At 36.9% G+C, this 20,243-nt stretch overlaps 1 protein-coding gene across 4 annotated transcripts in view; it reads left to right on the top strand.

Moving 5' to 3' along the window:
* Positions 1-12,014, top strand: part of LOC126187581 (transcriptional protein SWT1) — a 262,566-nt gene extending 250,552 nt beyond the window's left edge. For all 4 annotated transcript variants that reach the window (XM_049928751.1, XM_049928753.1, XM_049928752.1 and 1 more), the window contains one exon: positions 10,712-12,014. In XM_049928751.1, coding sequence (XP_049784708.1) covers positions 10,712-10,812 — 101 coding nt within the window. In that variant the 3' untranslated portion in view covers positions 10,813-12,014. The remainder of the gene's footprint in view (positions 1-10,711) is intronic.
* The last annotated feature ends 8,229 nt before the right edge of the window (positions 12,015-20,243 follow it).

Here is a 20,243-nt window from a genome sequence, read left to right as displayed (position 1 = left end):
TTTTCTTAGCCATGTGTTGGATGCGCCTTGATCGATGTGTGGCTGTGTTAGATGATACGGGTGCTTGTCATGTAGTGTTTTCTTTTTCCAATTTACTTTCTTCATATCTGTTGATGTTATGTGATCTAAAGGGTTGTAGAAGTGGTTATGAAATTGCAATGGTGTAACCGATGTATTTATATGGGTGATTGCTTTGTGTATTTTGCTAGTTTCTGCTCGTTCTATAAAGAATTTTCTTAAATTGTCTACCTGTCCATAATGTAGGTTTTTTATGTCGATGAATCCCCTTCCTCCTTCCCTTCTGCTTAATGTTAATCTTTCTGTTGCTGAATGTATGTGATGTATTCTATATTTGTGGTATTGTGATCGTGTAAGTGTACTGAGTGCTTCTAGTTCTGTGTTACTACATTTCACTACTCCAAATGAGTAGGTCAATATTGGTATAGCATAAGTATTTATAGCTTTTGTCTTGTTTCTTGCTGCCAATTCTGTATTCAGTATTTTTGTTAGTCTTTGTCTATATTTTTTTTTAGTTCTTCTTTAATATTTGTATTATCTATTCCTATTTTTTGTCTGTATCCTAGATATTTATAGGCATCTGTTTTTTCCATCGATTCTATGCAGTCGCTGTGGTTATCCAATATGTAATCTTCTTGTTTAGTGTGTTTTCCCTTGACTATGCTATTTTTCTTACATTTGTCTGTTCCAAAAGCCATATTTATATCATTGCTGAATATTTCTGTTATCTTTAGTAATTGGTTGAGTTGTTGATTTGTTGCTGCCAGTAGTTTTAGATCATCCATGTATAGCAAATGTGTGATTTTGTGTTGGTATGTTCCAGTAAAAGTGTATCCATAATTTGTATTATTTAACATGTTGGATAGTGGGTTCAGAACAAGGCAGAACCAGAAAGGACTTAATGAGTCTCCTTGGTATATTCCACGCTTAATCTGTATTGGCTGTGATGTGATATTATTTGAATTTGTTTGGATATTAAGTGTGGTTTTCCAGTTTTTCATTACTATGTTTAGGAACTGTATCAGTTTAGGATCTACTTTGTATATTTCCAATATCTGTAGTAACCATGAGTGGGGTACACTATTAAAAGCTTTTTGGTAATCAATGTATGCTTAGTGTAGTGAGCTTTGTTTAGTTTTAGCTTGATATGTCACCTCTGCATCTATTGTCAGTTGCTTTTTACATCCTCATGCTCCTTTGCAGCAGCCTTTTTGTTCTTCATTTATAATTTTGTTCTGTGTTGTATGTGTCATTAATTTCTGTGTAATGGCTGAAGTTAATATTTTGTATATTGTTGGTAGGCATGTTATGGGGTGATATTTAGCTGGGTTTGCTGTGTCTGCTTGATCTTTAGGTTTCAGATAAGTTATTCCTTGTGTAAGTGTATCAGGGAATGTGTATGGGTCTGCAATGTAACTGTTAAATAATTTAATTAAAAAGAAAGATGATGAGACTTACCAAACAAAAGCGCTGGCAGGTCGATAGACGCACAAACAAACACAAACATACACACAAAAATCTAGCTTTCGCAACCAACGGTTGCCTCGTCAGGAAAGAGGGAAGGAGAAGGGAAGACAAAAGGATATGGGTTTTAAGGGAGAGGGTAAGGAGTCATTCCAATCCCGGGAGCGGAAAGACTTACCTTAGGGGGAAAAAAGGACAGGTATACACTCGCGCACACACACACACATATCCATCCGCATATACACAGACACAAGCAGACATTTGCGGCCTTTACAAATGTCTGCTTGTGTCTGTGTATATGCGGATGGATATGTGTGTGTGTGCGAGTGTATACCTGTCCTTTTTTCCCCCTAAGGTAAGTCTTTCCGCTCCCGGGATTGGAATGACTCCTTACCCTCTCCCTTAAAACCCATATCCTTTTGTCTTCCCTTCTCCTTCCCTCTTTCCTGACGAGGCAACCGTTGGTTGCGAAAGCTAGCTTTTTGTGTGTATGTTTGTGTTTGTTTGTGTGTCTATCGACCTGCCAGCGCTTTTGTTTGGTAAGTCTCATCATCTTTCTTTTTAATTATATTTTTCCCACGTGGAATGTTTCCCTCTATTATATTCATGTTAAATAATTTAGTTAGATGTGAATGTTTTGAGGTGAACTTCTTTATCCAGAAATTTTCTATTTTATCTTTTTCAGGGGCTTTCCAATTGTGCGTAGAATTAATTGCTCGGGTGACTTCATGTTGCAAAATTATCACTTCAGGCATTTGTGGTATCGTCTTGTATGTGTCTGTTTCTGCTTGTATCCACCGTGCATGTCTGTTATGTTGTACCGGGTTTGACCATATGTTGCTCCAGAAGTGTTCCATGTCTGTTATGCTTGGTGGATTGTCTATTTTAATGTGTGTGTTATCTATTGTCTGGTGAAATTTCTTTTGGTTTTTGTTGAATGTTTGGTTTTGTTTCCTTCTACTTTCACTTTTTTTGTATCTTCTAAGTCGTTTGGCCAATGCTTGTAATTTCTGCTTCTTTTCATCTAATTGCTCTATCGCTTCTTGTTGTGAGATTTTACCTAACCTTTTTCATTTTTTGTCTGATATTTCATTTCTTATAAATTGTGTTAGCTGTCCGATGTCTTTTCTCAGTTTTTCTATTCTGATCTGTAGCCTGTGTTGCCATGCTGGTTTTGTGGGTTTCTTCTGTGTGTTGGTTGGTTCTGATCTCTGCCTAGTGTGTATATTTAGTGTAGTGAGTGCTCCTATATAAACCAGTAGTTGTAACTCTTCCATAGTTGTATTTTCATTTATTTTGTTGTGTATGATTGTGTTGATAGTTGTTATTGTTGTTTCGACTTTTGGGTTATTTGGTGGTCTATGCAAGAATGCTCTAATATCTGTATTTGTGTCTTTGTATTCTATATATGTCAGCTGAAATTTTTCTTCTATATCTAACATGTGTGTCACTTTGTGTTCTATTTGTGCTTGTTCTGGTGGCTGTCTTAAGATTTCGTTTTCCTCTGATTGTTTAATTGATGCGTGTTGTTCTTTGTTTGTTTGCTCTGGGCTGTTTGAGTCCATTACTGTATTTTCTTCTTCTTCTGATTGCACATTATTTTGTTCCAGTATTTGTTGAACTTCTTGTTTCATGTTTTCTAATTCTGACTGGGGTATCCTTTATTTTTGATTATTACATGGATCTGATCAGCTAGTCAATGTTCTGTTAAAAATTTTAATTCTGGGTATCCGGTAATAAATGTTGTGTATACTTGTGATCTGTATCCACTTGTGTTGGTTCCTAAGTTTGTTGCTTAGTAATAGCAGAACATGAGATGTCGGTTACTTCATCTGACCATCTCATCCTCTGTCTGTGTTTTCCTTCTAGGGTGGTTGCAGGAAGCATATCCTGCAAAACACCTCTATTTGGATTTAAATCATTTTCCATGTGGCTAGCAGTGTCGTTACCATTGTGGACGGGCATAGGGTTCAAGCGTCTTCCCCGACCATGACAGCGCTTGTCCGAGGCTTCATTAGTTCTGTCCTGAACCAACTAATCACACTAAAAGGGGGGTTAGCCCTATTAGTGGTTTGTTCTTTTTGTCGCCTTTTACAACAGGCAGAACATACCGGAGGCCTGTTCCTTTCCTGGGCCTCCACGGGGTTATTATTATTATTATTATTATTATTATTATTATTATTATTATTACAATGTAGAAAATGAAAGCAATATCACGTGGGATGTTATAAAACAAGAAACTGGAAGAGGAAGACACACATATAACAATATACAAATCTGAGATGGGAATAAAGTAATAGGATGTCCTCAGGAATTAGTTAATTTTGTTAATGATCATTTTTTATTTCTGATATTGTGGAGAAGCTGCAGCAAAATCTTCCTAAAAAAACATGCAGCACCCGCAACAACTTACACCGCAATCATAGTGATGATGTTCCCAACAACAGAGTTTGGAGTTAGGAATTCAGTACAACAATTATTGTTGTTGTTGTGGTCCTCAGTCCTGAGACTGGTTTGATGCAGCTCTCCATGCTACTCTATCCTGCGCAAGCTTCTTCATCTCCCAGTATCTACTGCAACCTACATCCTTCTGAATCTGCTTAGTGTATTCATCTCTTGGTCTCCCTCTACGATTTTTACCCTCCACACTGCCCTCCAATGCTAAATTTGTGATCCCTTGATGCCTCAAAACATGTCCTACCAAACGATCCCTTCTTCTAGTCAAGTTGTGCCACAAACTTCTCTTCTCCCCAATCCTATTCAATACCACCTCATTAGTTACGTGATCTACCCACCTTATCTTCAGCATTCTTCTGTAGCACCACATTTCGAAAGCTTCTATTCTCTTCTTGTCCAAACTAGTTATCGTCCATGTTTCACTTCCATACATGGCTACACTCCATACAAATACTTTCAGAAACGACTTCCTGACACTTAAATCTATACTCGATGTTAACAAATTCCTCTTCTTGAGAAACGCTTTCCTTGCCATTGCCATTCTACATTTTATATCCTCTCCACTTCGACCATCATCGGTTATTTTACTCCCTAAATAGCAAAACTCCTTTACTACTTTAAGTGTCTCATTTCCTAATCTAATTCCCTCAGCATCACCCGACTTAATTTGACTACATTCCATTATCCTCGTTTTGCTTTTGTTGATGTTCATCTTATATCCTCCTTTCAAGACACTGTCCATTCCATTCAACTGCTCTTCTAAGTCCTTTGCTGTCTCTGACAGAATTACAATGTCATCGGCGAACCTCAAAGTTTTTACTTCTTCTCCATGAATTTTAATACCTACTCCGAATTTTTCTTTTGTTTCCTTTACTGCTTGCTCAATATACAGATTGAATAACATCGGGGAGAGGCTACAACCTTGTCTTACTCCTTTCCCAACCACTGCTTCCCTTTCATGCCCCTCGACTCTTATAACTGCCATCTGGTTTCTGTACAAACTGTAAATAGCCTTTCGCTCCCTGTATTTTACCCCTGCCACCTTCAGAATTTGAAAGAGAGTATTCCAGTTAACATTGTCAAAAGCTTTCTCTAAGTCTACAAATGCTAGAAACGTAGGTTTGCCTTTTCTTAATCTTTCTTCTAAGATAAGTCGTAAGGTCAATATTGCCTCACGTGTTCCAACATTTCTACGGAATCCAAACTGATCTTCCCCGAGGTCGGCTTCTACCAGTTTTTCCATTCGTCTGTAAAGAATTCGCGTTAGAATTTTGCAGCTGTGACTTATTAAACTGATAGTTCGGTAATTTTCACATCTGTCAACACCTGCTTTCTTTGGGATTGGAATTATTATATTCTTCTTGAAGTCTGAGGGTATTTCTCCTGTCTCATACATCGTGCTCACCAGATGGTAGAGCTTTTTCATGACTGGCTCTCCCGAGGCCATCAGTAGTTCAAATGGAATGTTGTCTACTCCCGGGGCCTTGTTTCGACTCAGGTCTTTCAGTGCTCTGTCAAACTCTTCGCGCAGTATCTTATCTCCCATTTCGTCTTCATCTACATCCTCTTCCATTTCCATAATATTGTCCTCAAGTACATCGCCCTTGTATAAACCCTCTATATACTCCTTCCACCTTTCTGCCTTCCCTTCTTTGCTTAGAACTGGGTTGCCATCTGAGCTCTTGATATTCATACAAGTGGTTCTCTTCTCTCCAAAGGTCTCTTTAATTTTCCTGTAGGCAGTATCTATCTTACTCCTAGTGAGACAAGCCTCTACATCCTTACATTTGTCCTCTAGCCATCCCTGCTTAGCCATTTTGCACTTCTTGTCGATTTCATTTTTGAGACGTTTGTATTCCTTTTTGCCTGCTTCATTTACTGCATTTTTATATTTTCTCCTTTCATCAATTAAATTCAATATTTCTTCTGTTACCCAAGGATTTCTATTAGCCCTCGTCTTTTTACCTACTTGATCCTCTGCTGCCTTCACTACTTCATCCCTCAGAGCTACCCATTCTTCTTCTACTGTATTTCTTTCCCCCATTCCTGTCAATTGTTCCCTTATGCTCTCCCTGAAACTCTCTACAACCTCTGGTTCTTTCAGTTTATCCAGGTCCCATCTCCTTAAATTCCCACCTTTTTGCAGTTTCTTCAGTTTCAATCTGCAGTTCATAACCAATAGATTGTGGTCAGAATCCACATCTGCCCCAGGAAATGTCTTACAATTTAAAACCTGGTTCCTAAATCTCTGTCTTACCATTATATAATCTATCTGATACCTTTTAGTATCTCCAGGATTCTTCCAGGTATACAACCTTCTTTTATGGTTCTTGAACCAAGTGTTGGCTATGATTAAGTTATGCTCTGTGCAAAATTCTACAAGGCGGCTTCCTCTTTCATTCCTTCCCCCCAATCCATATTCACCTACTATGTTTCCTTCTCTCCCTTTTCCTACTGACGAATTCCAGTCACCCATGACTATTAAATTTTCGTCTCCATTCACTACCTGAATAATTTCTTTTATCTCGTCATACATTTCATCTATTTCTTCATCATCTGCAGAGGTAGTTGGCATATAAACTTGTACTACTGTAGTAGGCATGGGCTTTGTGTCTATCTTGGCCACAATAATGCGTTCACTATGCTGTTTGTAGTAGCTAACCCGCACTCCTATTTTTTTATTCATTATTAAACCTACTCCTGCATTACCCCTACTTGATTTTGTATTTATAACCCTGTAATTACCTGACCAAAAGTCTTGTTCCTCCTGCCACCGAACTTCACTCATTCCCACTATATCTAACTTTAACCTATCCATTTCCCTTTTTAAATTTTCTAACCTACCTGCCCGATTAAGGGATCTGACATTCCACGCTCCGATCCGTAGAACGCCAGTTTTCTTTCTCCTGATAACAACGTCCTCCTGAGTAGTCCCCGCCCGGAGATCCGAATGGGGGACTATTTTACCTCCGGAATATTTTACCCAAGAGGACGCCATCATCATTTAATCCTACAGTAGAGCTGCATGTCCTCGGGAAAAATTACGGCCGTAGTTTCCCCTTGCTTTCAGCCGTTCGCAGTACCAGCACAGCAAGGCCGTTTTGGTTAATGTTACAAGGCCAGATCAGTCAATCATCCAGACTGTTGCCCCTGCAACTACTGAAAAGGCTGCTGCCCCTCTTCAGGAACCACATGTTTGTCTGGCCTCTCAACAGATACCCCTCCGTTGTGGTTGCACCTACGGTACGGCCATCTGTATCGCTGAGGCACGCAAGCCTCCCCACCAACGGCAAGGTCCATGGTTCATGGGGGGGAGGGTACAACAATTAAAAAATAAAAAGTCAGCAGGTGTAGATGAAGTTCCTGTCTCTATTCTGAGTGTGTGCGTAGATAGCATACAAGCCCAATTAACAAACACAATAAATGAATCCTTTAGTTCAGGTCTTTTTTCCAGGATACCTAAGCGATGCATAAGTGCTGCCCTTCTAACGAAAGGTAATATCGAAAGCACTGAAAACTATAGGCCATTTTCACTGCTGCCTTCATTCTCAAAAATAATAAAGCAGTCATGAAAGAGAGACTGATAAAGCTCTTGGTAGATATGATTGTGTTACAGACATTGTTTTAGACTTGTCCATGGCTTTTGACACTGTTAATAATAAAATACTATTGAGCAAGTTAGGAGCACTATGTACAAGAGGCACAGAAAATGAGTGGTTTCAATCTTAATTTAGAAACGGGTTGCAAGATCACAGGATGCAGCAAATCCTGGTTGCCAGCATAATCCACATCTGTAATAAACTGCCTCTCCACTAATGAGAAGGTGATCAATTTTGTTGAATCTTGGCATAGCTTAAGGTGACATTCCAAGCCTGCAAAAAAGTTGTACCAATTGTTCTTTAGTGATGTGAACAGCTTCATAAAGATCTCCTCCAGAATGCTTCATGTGTTAGGAACTTCCCCTACAAGCTTTCATGTTGCACCTTCATGTTTTATATCATCATCTACACATGATTAGGTTACTGTTTCATTTTTTTTTCCTCTCTCAGAAATCATCAAAGTACTTCGTACATGTACAAACTGTTGTTTGCCTGGCTACATGCCCTACCCACCCACATTTCAATTTAATTGTAGTCATTATTAAGTCTTCCACCATGGTCTGTTCCCTGACTCATTGGTTTGTTTTTCTATATTTCCTATTAAGCCCCATTCTGCATCTCTCAGTGTTCACTGAACACCCCTCAGTATTTTAATGGTTTAGTACTGAAAATCCATGTGACACTGCTGTGAGTCAACAGTACTAGCATTGATTACAAGCATTCCTTTTCAGACACTTGAGAAGCTCAGATCTGAAAACTGTTTAATTTATTAGAAGCAGCCACACCAATTTTACTCTTGTGTTTATTTCTTTTCCAGTTCATTCATTCATTCTTGTAAACTATCTTCAATACAAACAATGTGATTTTACTGCTTATTTGCACTATTTTCTGTTCACTGTATAGATTATATGTTACTTTAGTATTAGTGCAATCAATTTTCAGTCGTATTTCCAGACATGTTAGTGCAAGTGAATGTAAATATTTAAACAAAATTTTATTTTAATGTAAAACAAAATAGCATCACATATGAATATGAACAAAAGTGCTAACATAAAGTACATTGCATGTAATGCTGAATTAGAAAATTAATCTAAATTGCTAACCAATAAATGTTGTATTCTGCAGGGAAAATCATATACAGGGTGTTACAAAAATGTACGGCCAAACTTCCAGGAAACATTCCTCACACACAAATAAAGAAAAGATGTTATGTGGACATGTGTCCGGAAACGCTTAATTTCCATGTTAGAGCTCATTTTAGTTTTGTCAGTATGGACTGTACTTCCTCGATTCACCGCCATTTGGCCCAATTGAAAGAAGGTAATGTTGACTTCGTGCTTGTGTTGACATGCGACTCATTGCTCTACAGTACTAGCATCAAGCACATCAGTATGTAGCATCAACAGGTTAGTGTTCATCACGAATGTGGTTTTGCAGTCAGTGCAATGTTTACAAATGCGGAGTTGGCAGATGCCCATTTGATGTATGGATTAGCACGTGGCAATAGCCGTGGCGCGGTACGTTTGTATCGAGACAGATTTCCAGAACGAAAGTGTCCCCACAGGAAGACGTTCGAAGCAGTTGATCGGCGTCTTAGGGAGCACGGAACATTCCAGCCTATGACTCGCGACTGGGGAAGACCTAGAACGATGAGGACACCTGCAATGGATGAGGCAATTCTTCGTGCAGTTGACGATAACCCTAATGTCAGCATCAGAGAAGTTGCTGCTGTACAAGGTAACGTTGACCACGTCACTGTATGGAGAGTGCTACGGGAGAACCAGTTGTTTCCGTACCATGTACAGCGTGTGCAGGCACTATCAGCAGCTGATTGGCCTCCACGGGTACACTTCTGCGAATGGTTCATCCAAAAATGTGTCAGTCCTCATTTCAGTGCAGATGTTCCCTTTACGGATGAGGCTTCATTCAAATGGTTCAAATGGCTCTGGGCAGTATGGGACTTAACTTCTGAGGTCATCAGTCCCCTAGAACTTAGAACTACTTAAACCTAACTTACCTAAGGACATCAAACACATCCATGCCCGAGGCAGGATTCAAACCTGCGACCGTAGCAGTCGCGCGGTTCCAGACTGTAGCGCCTAGAACCGCTTGACCACTCGGGCCGGCGAGGCTTCATTCCAACGTGATCAAATTGTAAATTTTCACAATCAACATGTGTGGGCTGACGAGAATCCGCACGCAATTGTGCAATCACGTCATCAACACAGATTTTCAGTGAACGTTTGGGCAGGCATTGTTGGTGATGTCTTGATTGGGCCCCGTGTTCTTCCACCTATGCTCAATGGGGCACTTTATCATGATTTCATATGGGATACTCTACCTGTGCTGCTGGAACATGTGCCTTTACAAGTACGACACAACATGTGGTTCATGCACGATGGAGCTCCTGCACATTTCAGTCGAAGTGTTCGTACGCTTCTCAACAACAGACTCGGTGACCGATGGATTGGTAGATACAGACCAATTCCATGGCCTCCACGCTCTCCTGACCTCAACCCTCTTGACTTTCATTTATGGGGGCATTTGAAAGCTCTTGTCTACGCAACCCCGGTACCAAATGTAAAGACTCTTCGTGCTCGTATTGTGGACGGCTGTAATACAATACGCCATTCTCCAGGACTGCATCAGTGCATCAGGGATTCCATGCGATGGAGGGTGGATGCATGTATCCTCGCAAACGGAGGACATTTTGACATTTCCTGTAACAAAGTGTTTGAAGTCACGCTGGTACGTTCTGTTGCTGTGTGTTTCTATTCCATGATTAATGTGATTTGAAGAGAAGTAATAAAATGAGCTCTAACGCGGAAAGTAAGCATTTCCGGACACATGTCCACATAACATATTTTCTTTCTCTGTGTGTGAGGAATGTTTCCTGAAAGTTTGGCCGTACCTTTTTGTAACACCCTGTAGAAGTGAGATTTTTGTACACGTTTAATTTTTGTGATTTGCCTGCTGTACCTGCACATTTCACTAATACTTAGAACATGTCAAATTATTTGTATTTTATGTACTTATTTTATTTATTTACAAATTTTGTAATTCTGCTTCTACTGCCTGCTGTTGTTGTACTTTCAAGAGTAACACTAATTCTGTTGCTGTGTGGCAGTACTGCTATAATTTTGTCAATTTTCTTTCTGATTTCTCTGTTTTAGACCTCATCCCTTTCTCCAACAATAATAGTGCTAATAACAGCATTTCACTGGATGATGTGGAAATGGAAGAACAGTTCAGTGATACTGATAAATCTCCCTGACTGAATTTCTTTGAAATTGTAAAATATCTCTCCTTACCTGCAGCTATCAACTCTCAGAGTTGTAAATTTTAGTTGTATGTCTTGTATGTCTGTATCATCCTTATCATATGTCTTATATACACAGAGTGTCTGTCCCAAGAGTCATCAGGCTCACTTTCTGTTGTATTTTTGCTTATATTTGCAATTTTGTTTTTGCAATGTATAGTGGAGCCAGCTCTAACAAATACTGCTTATCACAAAACTTTCACTTGAAGCCTATTGTCTATGGAAAGTATCAGTTTGTTTCCCATTACCATTAAAATGATTTCTAAAGCAGATTTTTATGTGCTATTTTTTTAAAGTGGTACCAACTTAGTCTAGTGCAATATTCATTTTATCAATATGTATCAACAGGAACAGTAAAATTCTAAGAATTGCCAGTACTCCAGCCTTGATTAACATTCTACCATGCTTAGTTGCCGTTGGAATACTATTTATTTTTTTTTGTTTTACTCTCCCTGTTATGAAATATTGTTAAAATGAATATGACACTAGACTAATTTGGGATTGGTGTGTCAAGTAAGCATGTAAAATTCTGCCTTAAAATAATTTTGCTTGTAACGAGAAACAAACAAATGCTTTCTACTGAAAATGGACGTCACATGAAATGTGTGATGTGCAGTATTTGTTTGTGCTGACTCCTTCTACACATTGCAAAGACCTCCCAAAATACCAGAGAAAATGCACTTGCTGACTCTTGTACCTGTATATACCTGTGTGTGTTTGTACATAGAACCATATTTGTTTGTGAAAGGAAAATTTTGATTTTTGTTTTGATTTTTACTACAGTTCATGCAAACAGGACACACATATGTACAAGAGGGGAAATCAAGGGAGGGAAAGAGTATTTTGGTACAACAGATGAGCAGTGAGACTAGAGGCAGTAGTGTCATACATAGGAAAGTGTAAGAAGGGTTTATTTTACAAGTGTATCCATATGAAATATACTTTTCAGTCATAAGCAAACAGTAGCTCGGCTATTAAGAAGACATTTACAAATCTTTTGAATAATTAAAGAACCAGTTGTTCATTACAAGTAATACTTTTCATCTGTGGATTTAATACTATGGATCATTCTCTGTCACTATTGCCACATGTAAGAACACATTTAGAAAATGCTCCAGGCTGTGTTTCTTCAACCTTTGCAATCAGGTCTGTTTCATATCAACATAAAAAATCGACTTACGGTGTCAGTTGATTTACTTTCATGTTTACATGTGGAAACAGCATTGCTTCTATCACTGTGACTATCACTATTCAAATCTGTATCACTTCCCACATGTATGATCATCACCAGTGCTTAGTCCAATAATCATTCACTTGAAAGTACTGCTCTTCAGTTTTCATTATGCTCTCACAATGTGTCTTCCAGTCTTATTTTGTTGTGAAATAATTTGTTCATTTATAAGTTTTAGTAATATGTCTATTCAGATTGCCACTTTAAGTTCAGAAACACTGTTCTTGATACTTGCTCATATCAGCACTATAGCATTTAATTCTGGATGATACAGAAAAAGTTGTAATATGGCATGACTATGTTTGATTAAAATACTGTCTGTTTTATAAGTGCCCTGGCCTGGTTTGTTCATTTGGATCACTGAATATAACTGTGGTCTCAGCATGTTCTTGTGAAAAAGAATTATCTTCTTTGTTAACCATGAAATCATTTTCAGCACACACTATAATGAGTTGTCACTCCACCTGTACAACAAATGTCAACATATGTCTCATCCGTAAAGACAATTGGACGACACTCACATCTGTGCTCTCTGATACTTTTTAAGTAAGTTATTTGTTTTTACCTGATACGACTTTATTCTGCTTGTACACAAATCTTAGAATTCAAAGAATTTTATGAAGTGTGCTTATACTTCTTTTGGTATTTATTGAACTCTCTAATTTTGTATACCCTTTCTTTAAATTGGATCTCCTTTCTTTGTAATGTAGAAATTATTTGCCATGTGGTGGCAAACATGTTCATTAAAATTGCCTAAACTGATCCTCCAAGATATTTTTGGCATTTATATATGTGCGTCGAAAATGTTGAGAATTCATCTGCATGGACTCATTCCAGTTCTCTCTTGGTTTGCCAGATGGAAGTAAATGAAACACCAGTTGCTTCATCCACTCATTTCAGCGTGGATTATAGTCTCAGTGGAGCATGTAACACAGCTTCTTTGTTCATAAACTGGTAGACATATTCAATCCTTTTGCAGGTTTGACTGTGAAGAATTTTTTCATGACTTGCCTTGTACTAGTGGCATCTTCAACTTTGAATGTGCTCTCCCAGAGTATTTCCAACTGTCACTCCTCCTGACATGATAGCAGTACATCTGATTGTGGTGATCGACTGAGCAGGGCCAAGAGCACACCTTGTTTACAGTGTAAAGTTCTGTTTGCATGAACTGTATATGTGAATATATTTTTTGTATTATTTACTGAAGGTATGGCCACTTCAGTATATATTCTGTGGTATATGTTAGAGGCTGCAAACCTTGTAATGTGTGTATATGTCAATTATTGTAAATGTTACTTCAAAGAAACTAAATGGACCAATATGTGAATCCACAGTCAAACCATAAAATTACTAGTCACTTTGTGGAAAGTGTATTTCAGAATATATATTTCTTTTGTTACTTCATGTGAATAAATTATATTGAAATAGAATATTGTTTTAATATAATGTACAGAGAACTTAAAGTTAAATATCACTTTTGCAAAGTATTAAAAACTGTGATGTTCATACTCAAAATAATTACTTATCTAAAGCTATTTTGGTACACTGTTAATTTGTAGAAGTGTTATATTTTTGTGTATAATTCAAGAAAAAAGTTTGCTCAACTTAATATTTATTTATGAGGACCATCTAATGTGTTTTTTGATAGTATTATGATTAATGAAGTATATAAAGGTAATAAAATCTGCATTTGTATTGCATAAAAACCTTTAATTGAAATGGTTCATGACACTATCAAAACCAGTGAAAACAAATTGTAGAGTTCACAATTCAGTTTTTGGTCTTTTTTATGTTTGTCAGATAAACTTCAAAAGACAGGCATTTCCTGTTGCACCATTGTTCAAGTGAAGATGGCCAAAAGTTGAAATTTCAGTGATAAAGCTGAACTCTCATTGGTATCCCTTCAGTTCAGTTACTCCATAAATAATTATTATCAAAAACTATAAGATTTTCATTTTCATTATACTTTGTATTGAAACAGAGAGACTTCTTTATGTAAGAGCTTTGTTTATTTTGAACTCTGCTTACATCTATAAGAGCTACACATGCTCACAACAAGAGCTCAACCCATGTAGCATTTCTTTTTGCACAATACCGTGTTGAATGTTTATTTTGACAAAGATAGGATATATTTCATGACTTGATTTGCCATTTTCTGCTTGGTGACCAGCTTTGGTTAAATTGCTGCTGGATGTACCATTCCAATTCCTGGCTTGGACAGCAAACTGCCATGCTGTATCCTGGAAGAAACTCAAACAGCATCAAAACAAACAAATATCATCACACTAAAAATTAAAATTATAACTTGGTTCATTCTAATCAGCTTACTCATTTATACATAGTATGTGATCTGTCATTCCCTGCAGGGTTAACACCAAGTTAAAATACATATAAATTTAGCCCCTCACATATGCTGCACCTTCCACCTTCGATTGCATTAGTTATATTCAATTTGTTTACTTGAGTCACTGGCCCTTTCTCAGAAAATTCGTACAGTTGCCACACCAGGTAAGTATATAACCACTAAGATTTTTATTGAACAAATTTAAAAAAGTTACCAGTTAATTCAAGAGCCACCGTATGATTTACTACAACAACTTGATGATACTGCAACATCTACTGACTATCCATGATTATTTTCAACAAAGTAACAAGTATGACACATGACAAAAATCTTTGTATTTAATAATTAATAGTAACTACAGAGAAAAGATGCAACTTAATTCATCAAATGAATTGCTTATGCATGTTTCTGTAATTTATTTCTCTATCTACTATTGTGGTGAAAAGAAGAATTTGGTCCATGAAGGTATCACTGGAATGGAATCTGGAACAATGGTAACCTTTTGAAACTTAATAGAAACCACTCTCCATTTAATTCAGTCTACAGAAAGAATACACTATCATCTGATGTAGTCTGCTACCTTGTAACTGTTATAAGTATAGAGCTTAACATGAATATCCTCTCTACACTCGACACTTGTGTGTAGCTTCTCTGTGCTACTAGTCAAAAATAGGCAATTTTAGTATGGAAAAGTAATTCTTTGAAGCATATTTTATATGAAAGTATGTTCCTTTACATCTCTTTCATTTTGGTAATTTAGGATTTTGTGATCTGAGGTTTTGTATTTCAGTTACCTGAATTCTTGTTTTTATCATGAGTTCTTCTTTTAAGTGCAAAACAACTTATTTTTTGTGTTAAACAAATACCTGAAGTGGTAATCTGTAGGCCTGATTTTTGCAGCTTTTAAGAAGTGAAAATTTGTACAATAAATTGTGTTAAACTATTTAGTTCTTTTCTTAAGTGTTCAATTTATGTTGCAACATGTGATAGGTGTTAATGTTGCCATAGTGTACTCAGTCAGGGAGCTGTGTGTGAAGATTGTGGGTTGCAGCTCCATTGGTATGATTGCTGTAGGAAATTGATTGGGAACTCGATGAGGCTCTCCCATGGAGCTATAGGCTCTGAAAAAAAGACAAGAGAATTGATGAACAGGAAGTAAAGATTTGTGCATTTCAGGCTGAGTTAACACTGTGTGAAATTTGAACTAGATAGTTTCAAGGGAGAAAAATATTGAGGAAACTGGGCAAAGATAACAAATAATGTATGAAAGGGATAGCTCTTCTACTTCTTCAACTACATTTAAGCTTCCACTATTGAATAAGTTTGACATTTTACCTAAAGTAGAAGGGGAAGAGCCTCATCCAGCTGTAGGTCACAGTTGGGTATAGCAGATTTTTCTCAAAGAAACGAAGTATGCTTTGGTAACAAAAGAGGCTGGAAAGAAAATAGTCTTCCTGCTAGTTAGTATCCATGGCAGGGGTGAAAGGTGGATGGTACAGAACAAATTAGGATCAGGGCATAAATGTTGTAAAGCTTAGCCTTAGCCATGTGACAGAGGACTGAGGGAAGGTGTGTAAGGATTTTGATAAAGAAGATCAATTGATGATAGTAAGTGGACCAAGAAACAGACTGACTATAGGTAGGAACTGCAGCATTGGGGTTAACGTGTATGGAATAGGAGTAGCAACTGCAGACACAAGTTTGAGTTTTGTGGAGGTCCTGCAGAACCATGACCAGCCCGGGGTCGGTTGTACTGTGAGCCATGTGAACTCCAAGTTGAGCTGACTGCTGCTGACTGAAATGAAATCTCTTATGAGTGCAGTGGCTCTTGCTGCAACTGGGAGATTGGTGTGCACCAGAGACATAGCTTTCACCTCAATAAGGGAGAGAAAGATAAGTTTCTTGCAGAAAATGTGTGTGTGTGTGTGTGTGTGTGTGTGTGTGTGTGTGTGTGTGTGTTTAGGGGGAGGGGGGGTCTATCATGAAAAGCAAGATACCTGCCATTTTTAGTTTAAAGTCAGAATGCAGGCATTTGTTATGAAAGAAGTTACAATAACAGAAACCTCATAAAATGCTTAAGAATACATGAAAAAGTAAGGTTAGTTGATCTCATCCGAATATTAGTTGATTGAGTAATATAATACAAGAGCTTCTTGTCTGTCTGGGAGATTTAGAGTACAGTGAAGAAATAAACAAATTACCTGAACACCCCATAATCACATGGTCAGAGGGTCTAAATATAACACATTATAATCTTGCATCTTATGCATTTAGAACTAACATAGAAAAAAAAGAGGCATTGTTGCATATATACAGAACACAGGTTAAAAACATCGAAACAAGTAAATTTCTTAGAGTTTAGTACATAGAAGTAGTTCTCTTTTATTTCCAACTGTATATAGATATTCATGGGGAAATTGTGAATTGTTTATGAGGCATCTGGATTCTATATTATGCTGTCTGAGCAACAAGCAGTCAATAGACTGTAGTGATTTCAAGGTAAATTTTCTAACATTCTGATAGGAAACTTATCTGGGAACCTTATTTGGCTCCTACAGTTTGATCTCAGCAATTAACTTTCCAACACGGGTGCATAAATACAGTATAACTCAAACTGATAATGTGTACCTTGGTGAAGCTCACGGCAAGAAAAGAATGGTATACCAGTAACAAACGCTCTCTTTTATCATAATCCACAGTTAGTTAGGATAATGAAGATAGTACCTTATAGCATACATTTGTAACATTGCTGGGAATGTGAGTAAATATAATCATTTAAAACTGCTAAATAATAATGTTCACTTGGAAATGTCATTGAGCAGTCTCACCAAAAATGAATAATAAAAAAAGGTTCCTCTACCAGATACACAACTCACTGTGCTTTTACTGAAAATGTAGACTAAAACTAATAAGAATGAAAATGTCAATAAAGTTCTTGAGTGATGTAAACAGAGCAGTAGAATTTAATACTCAACTTTTAGATCTTCATATCTGCTTTGGTGCTGATGTTCTGTTGTCCATAGTATGTTGCTGCAAGAAATTGTAGCAATCATGCCACATTGTGAAAATGATCAGTGAAACTTCAGGAGCTGCAATGAATTATTTTATTACGGCATAGATGGCATGCAACAATGAACATTTGGCGTTACAAACTGACTACATCTTGACTCTCCAAAAACTGGCGGCAATCTGTGTAATGACAATGCCGTTGCACATCTATTTATACTTTTAGTAACAATCAGCAGTATTGTTTAAGATACAAATTTACAAAATTACAATAAAAAATTAATAATACAGAGAGAAACTGTGAATAGTATAATTTAGGTACATTGTTTTCTGATGTGTATCTGTAGGTGGTTTGTGAACTAAACAATTTAGAAGCGTGAAATAAGATAATATACAGAAATTAACAATGCAAATTACATTTGATTAATATATAAACAAAGATTAAGTTGTGTCATTTTTCTAATATAAATTGAACTTAGAAACTAATTACACTATCATTTAACAGTAGCCACATCGTTCAAAATGATTGCTAGAATTTAAAATCAGTGTATGTTTACATTTGTAATAAAAGACAGCATAATTTCTCTTTAATTATAAACAATGTTGCACATATTCTACTATTATACTGCCATGAACAGTGGTAGTCATTAAATAATATATTCCTACCAGTTACAGAGTCTGTGTATTAAGTATACTTGAATGTGATGTAATCATGAGCTTTCTATTTGGCTTCTAACCAGAATTTCCTTATTAACTACTGTTTATTTTTATTTATTTATTTATCTCTTGTTCCGGTGATCCATGTTGTGACACTTATCACAGGATATGGAACGTGTCAATTTTACAAGCTTTTGGCCAGAATTTATGGTAATACATAAAACAAAACAAAAACAGTAACTTAGGTCCCACTACAAAAATATACATTTTAGGGATAGATAGAGATTACAAAACAAAAAACAGTAACTTAGGTCTCACTACAAAAATACATTTTAGAGATAGATAAAGATTACAAAATAATAAGTGTTACAAAGAAATATTGCAAAATATATGTTTACAATAAAAATATTCGCTATTACAAATACAAATTTGGGCATACATTTGCAATTTACAATACAAGAAATGTTAAACACTGTAGTTCAGGAACTCTTCTAATGTATAAAATGATCCTTGCAATAGGAACTGCCTTAAGGTTTTTTTAAACAAGAAATCATCATCTACCAAACACTTAATTCTTGAAGGGAGGGCATTAAAAATCTTACAGCCACTGAAATGGACTCCTTTCTGCACCATACTTAGATTTGGCTGTTCGTAGTGGATATCATGTTTCCTTCTAGTATTGTGACTGTGATATGCACTATTCAGCTTAAAGATAGATTTTTCTTTCCTTATGAAGCACATCAACGAGAATATATATTGCGCAGTGGATGTAAGTATTTCAAGCTTCTTAAAAAGATTCCTGCATGTAGCTCTAGGATGGACTCCACACATGATCCTTATGGCTCTTTTTTGTACACACAGTACTTTTTTAGGCAGTGGCTGATTTCCCCAAAATATAGTTCCAAATGCCATAATTGCATGAAAGTAACCATAATACACTGACTTCATGGTTTCCATATTTCTACATCTACATCCATACTCCGCAAGCCACCTGACGGTGTGTGGTGGAGGGTACCATGAGTACCTCTATCGGTTCTCCCTTCTATTTCTATAAGAAGAAACAATGCGCAATGCGTATGTTGCTGAACTTAGTCTTTTGCACAGATCCACAATGTGATTTGACCAATTCAGTTTGATATCAATATGCAAGCCTACGTATTTTGAGGAATCTACCCTGGTTATTGTCTGCTCACCTATCTGTACAAATATTTCCTCATCTTTGGATGTTTTGTGGAACTGAATGTAGTTTGTTTTACAGTAATTTAAAATAAGACCATTAATGTTGAACCAGTTCACCATTTCATTTAAAACCTTATTTGCCGTTACCTCAAGTTTATCTACTGAATTATCAATAAGTAGTGTAGTGTCATCCGCAAAAATGGTGGATCTACAATATTCCATAGAAAGAGGAAGATCATTTATAAATATAATAAAAAGTAGGGGGCCCAGAACTGAGCCCTGCGGCACTCCACATGTGATGGTACCCCATTCTGAAGCTACTGGGCCACCGTCTTGACTATCTACTACAACTTTTTGTTTCCTGTTTGACAGATATGAGTCGAACCATTTCCCTGCTGCACCACTTATACCAAGATGTGCAGCTGTTTGTAAAAGAATTTGGTGATTTACACAGTCAAATGCTTTTGTTAGGTCACAAAATATGCCAATCACTTTCAGTTTTTTGTTGATAGATTCCAAGAGTTTACCAGTAAATGCAAATATTGCATCTTCCGTTGACAAACCTTTCTGAAATCCAAACTGACTTTTGCTGAAGCTATTGTGTTCACTAAGATGCTTAACTATCCTGGCATGCATTAGTTTCTCTACAACCTTTGGAACGCTTGTCAGTAGTGATATTGGCCTATAGTTAGCAGTATCCTTCTTATCCCCGTTCTTATACAGCGGTTTTACAACTGCATACTTAAGCCTCTCAGGAACTATTCCTTGCTTAAGTGACGCATCAAAAATGTGGCAAAGGACTTTACTTACATGGCTGGTGCAGTATTTTAATAATTTGTTAGAAATGTTGTCAATTCCAGCAGAGTTTTTACTTTTCAGGGATTTAATAACTCTTTCAATTTCTTGAACAGTGACTGTTTTTACCTTCATGTGTTGTACTGAACCAGGTACTGTAGCTTTCAAAAGATT

This window comes from Schistocerca cancellata, chromosome 5, assembly GCF_023864275.1.
Source record: "Schistocerca cancellata isolate TAMUIC-IGC-003103 chromosome 5, iqSchCanc2.1, whole genome shotgun sequence".
Lineage (NCBI taxonomy): Eukaryota > Metazoa > Arthropoda > Insecta > Orthoptera > Acrididae > Schistocerca > Schistocerca cancellata.
Note: the sequence above shows the minus strand (reverse complement) of the source record. Positions and strands in the feature narration are given on the sequence as shown.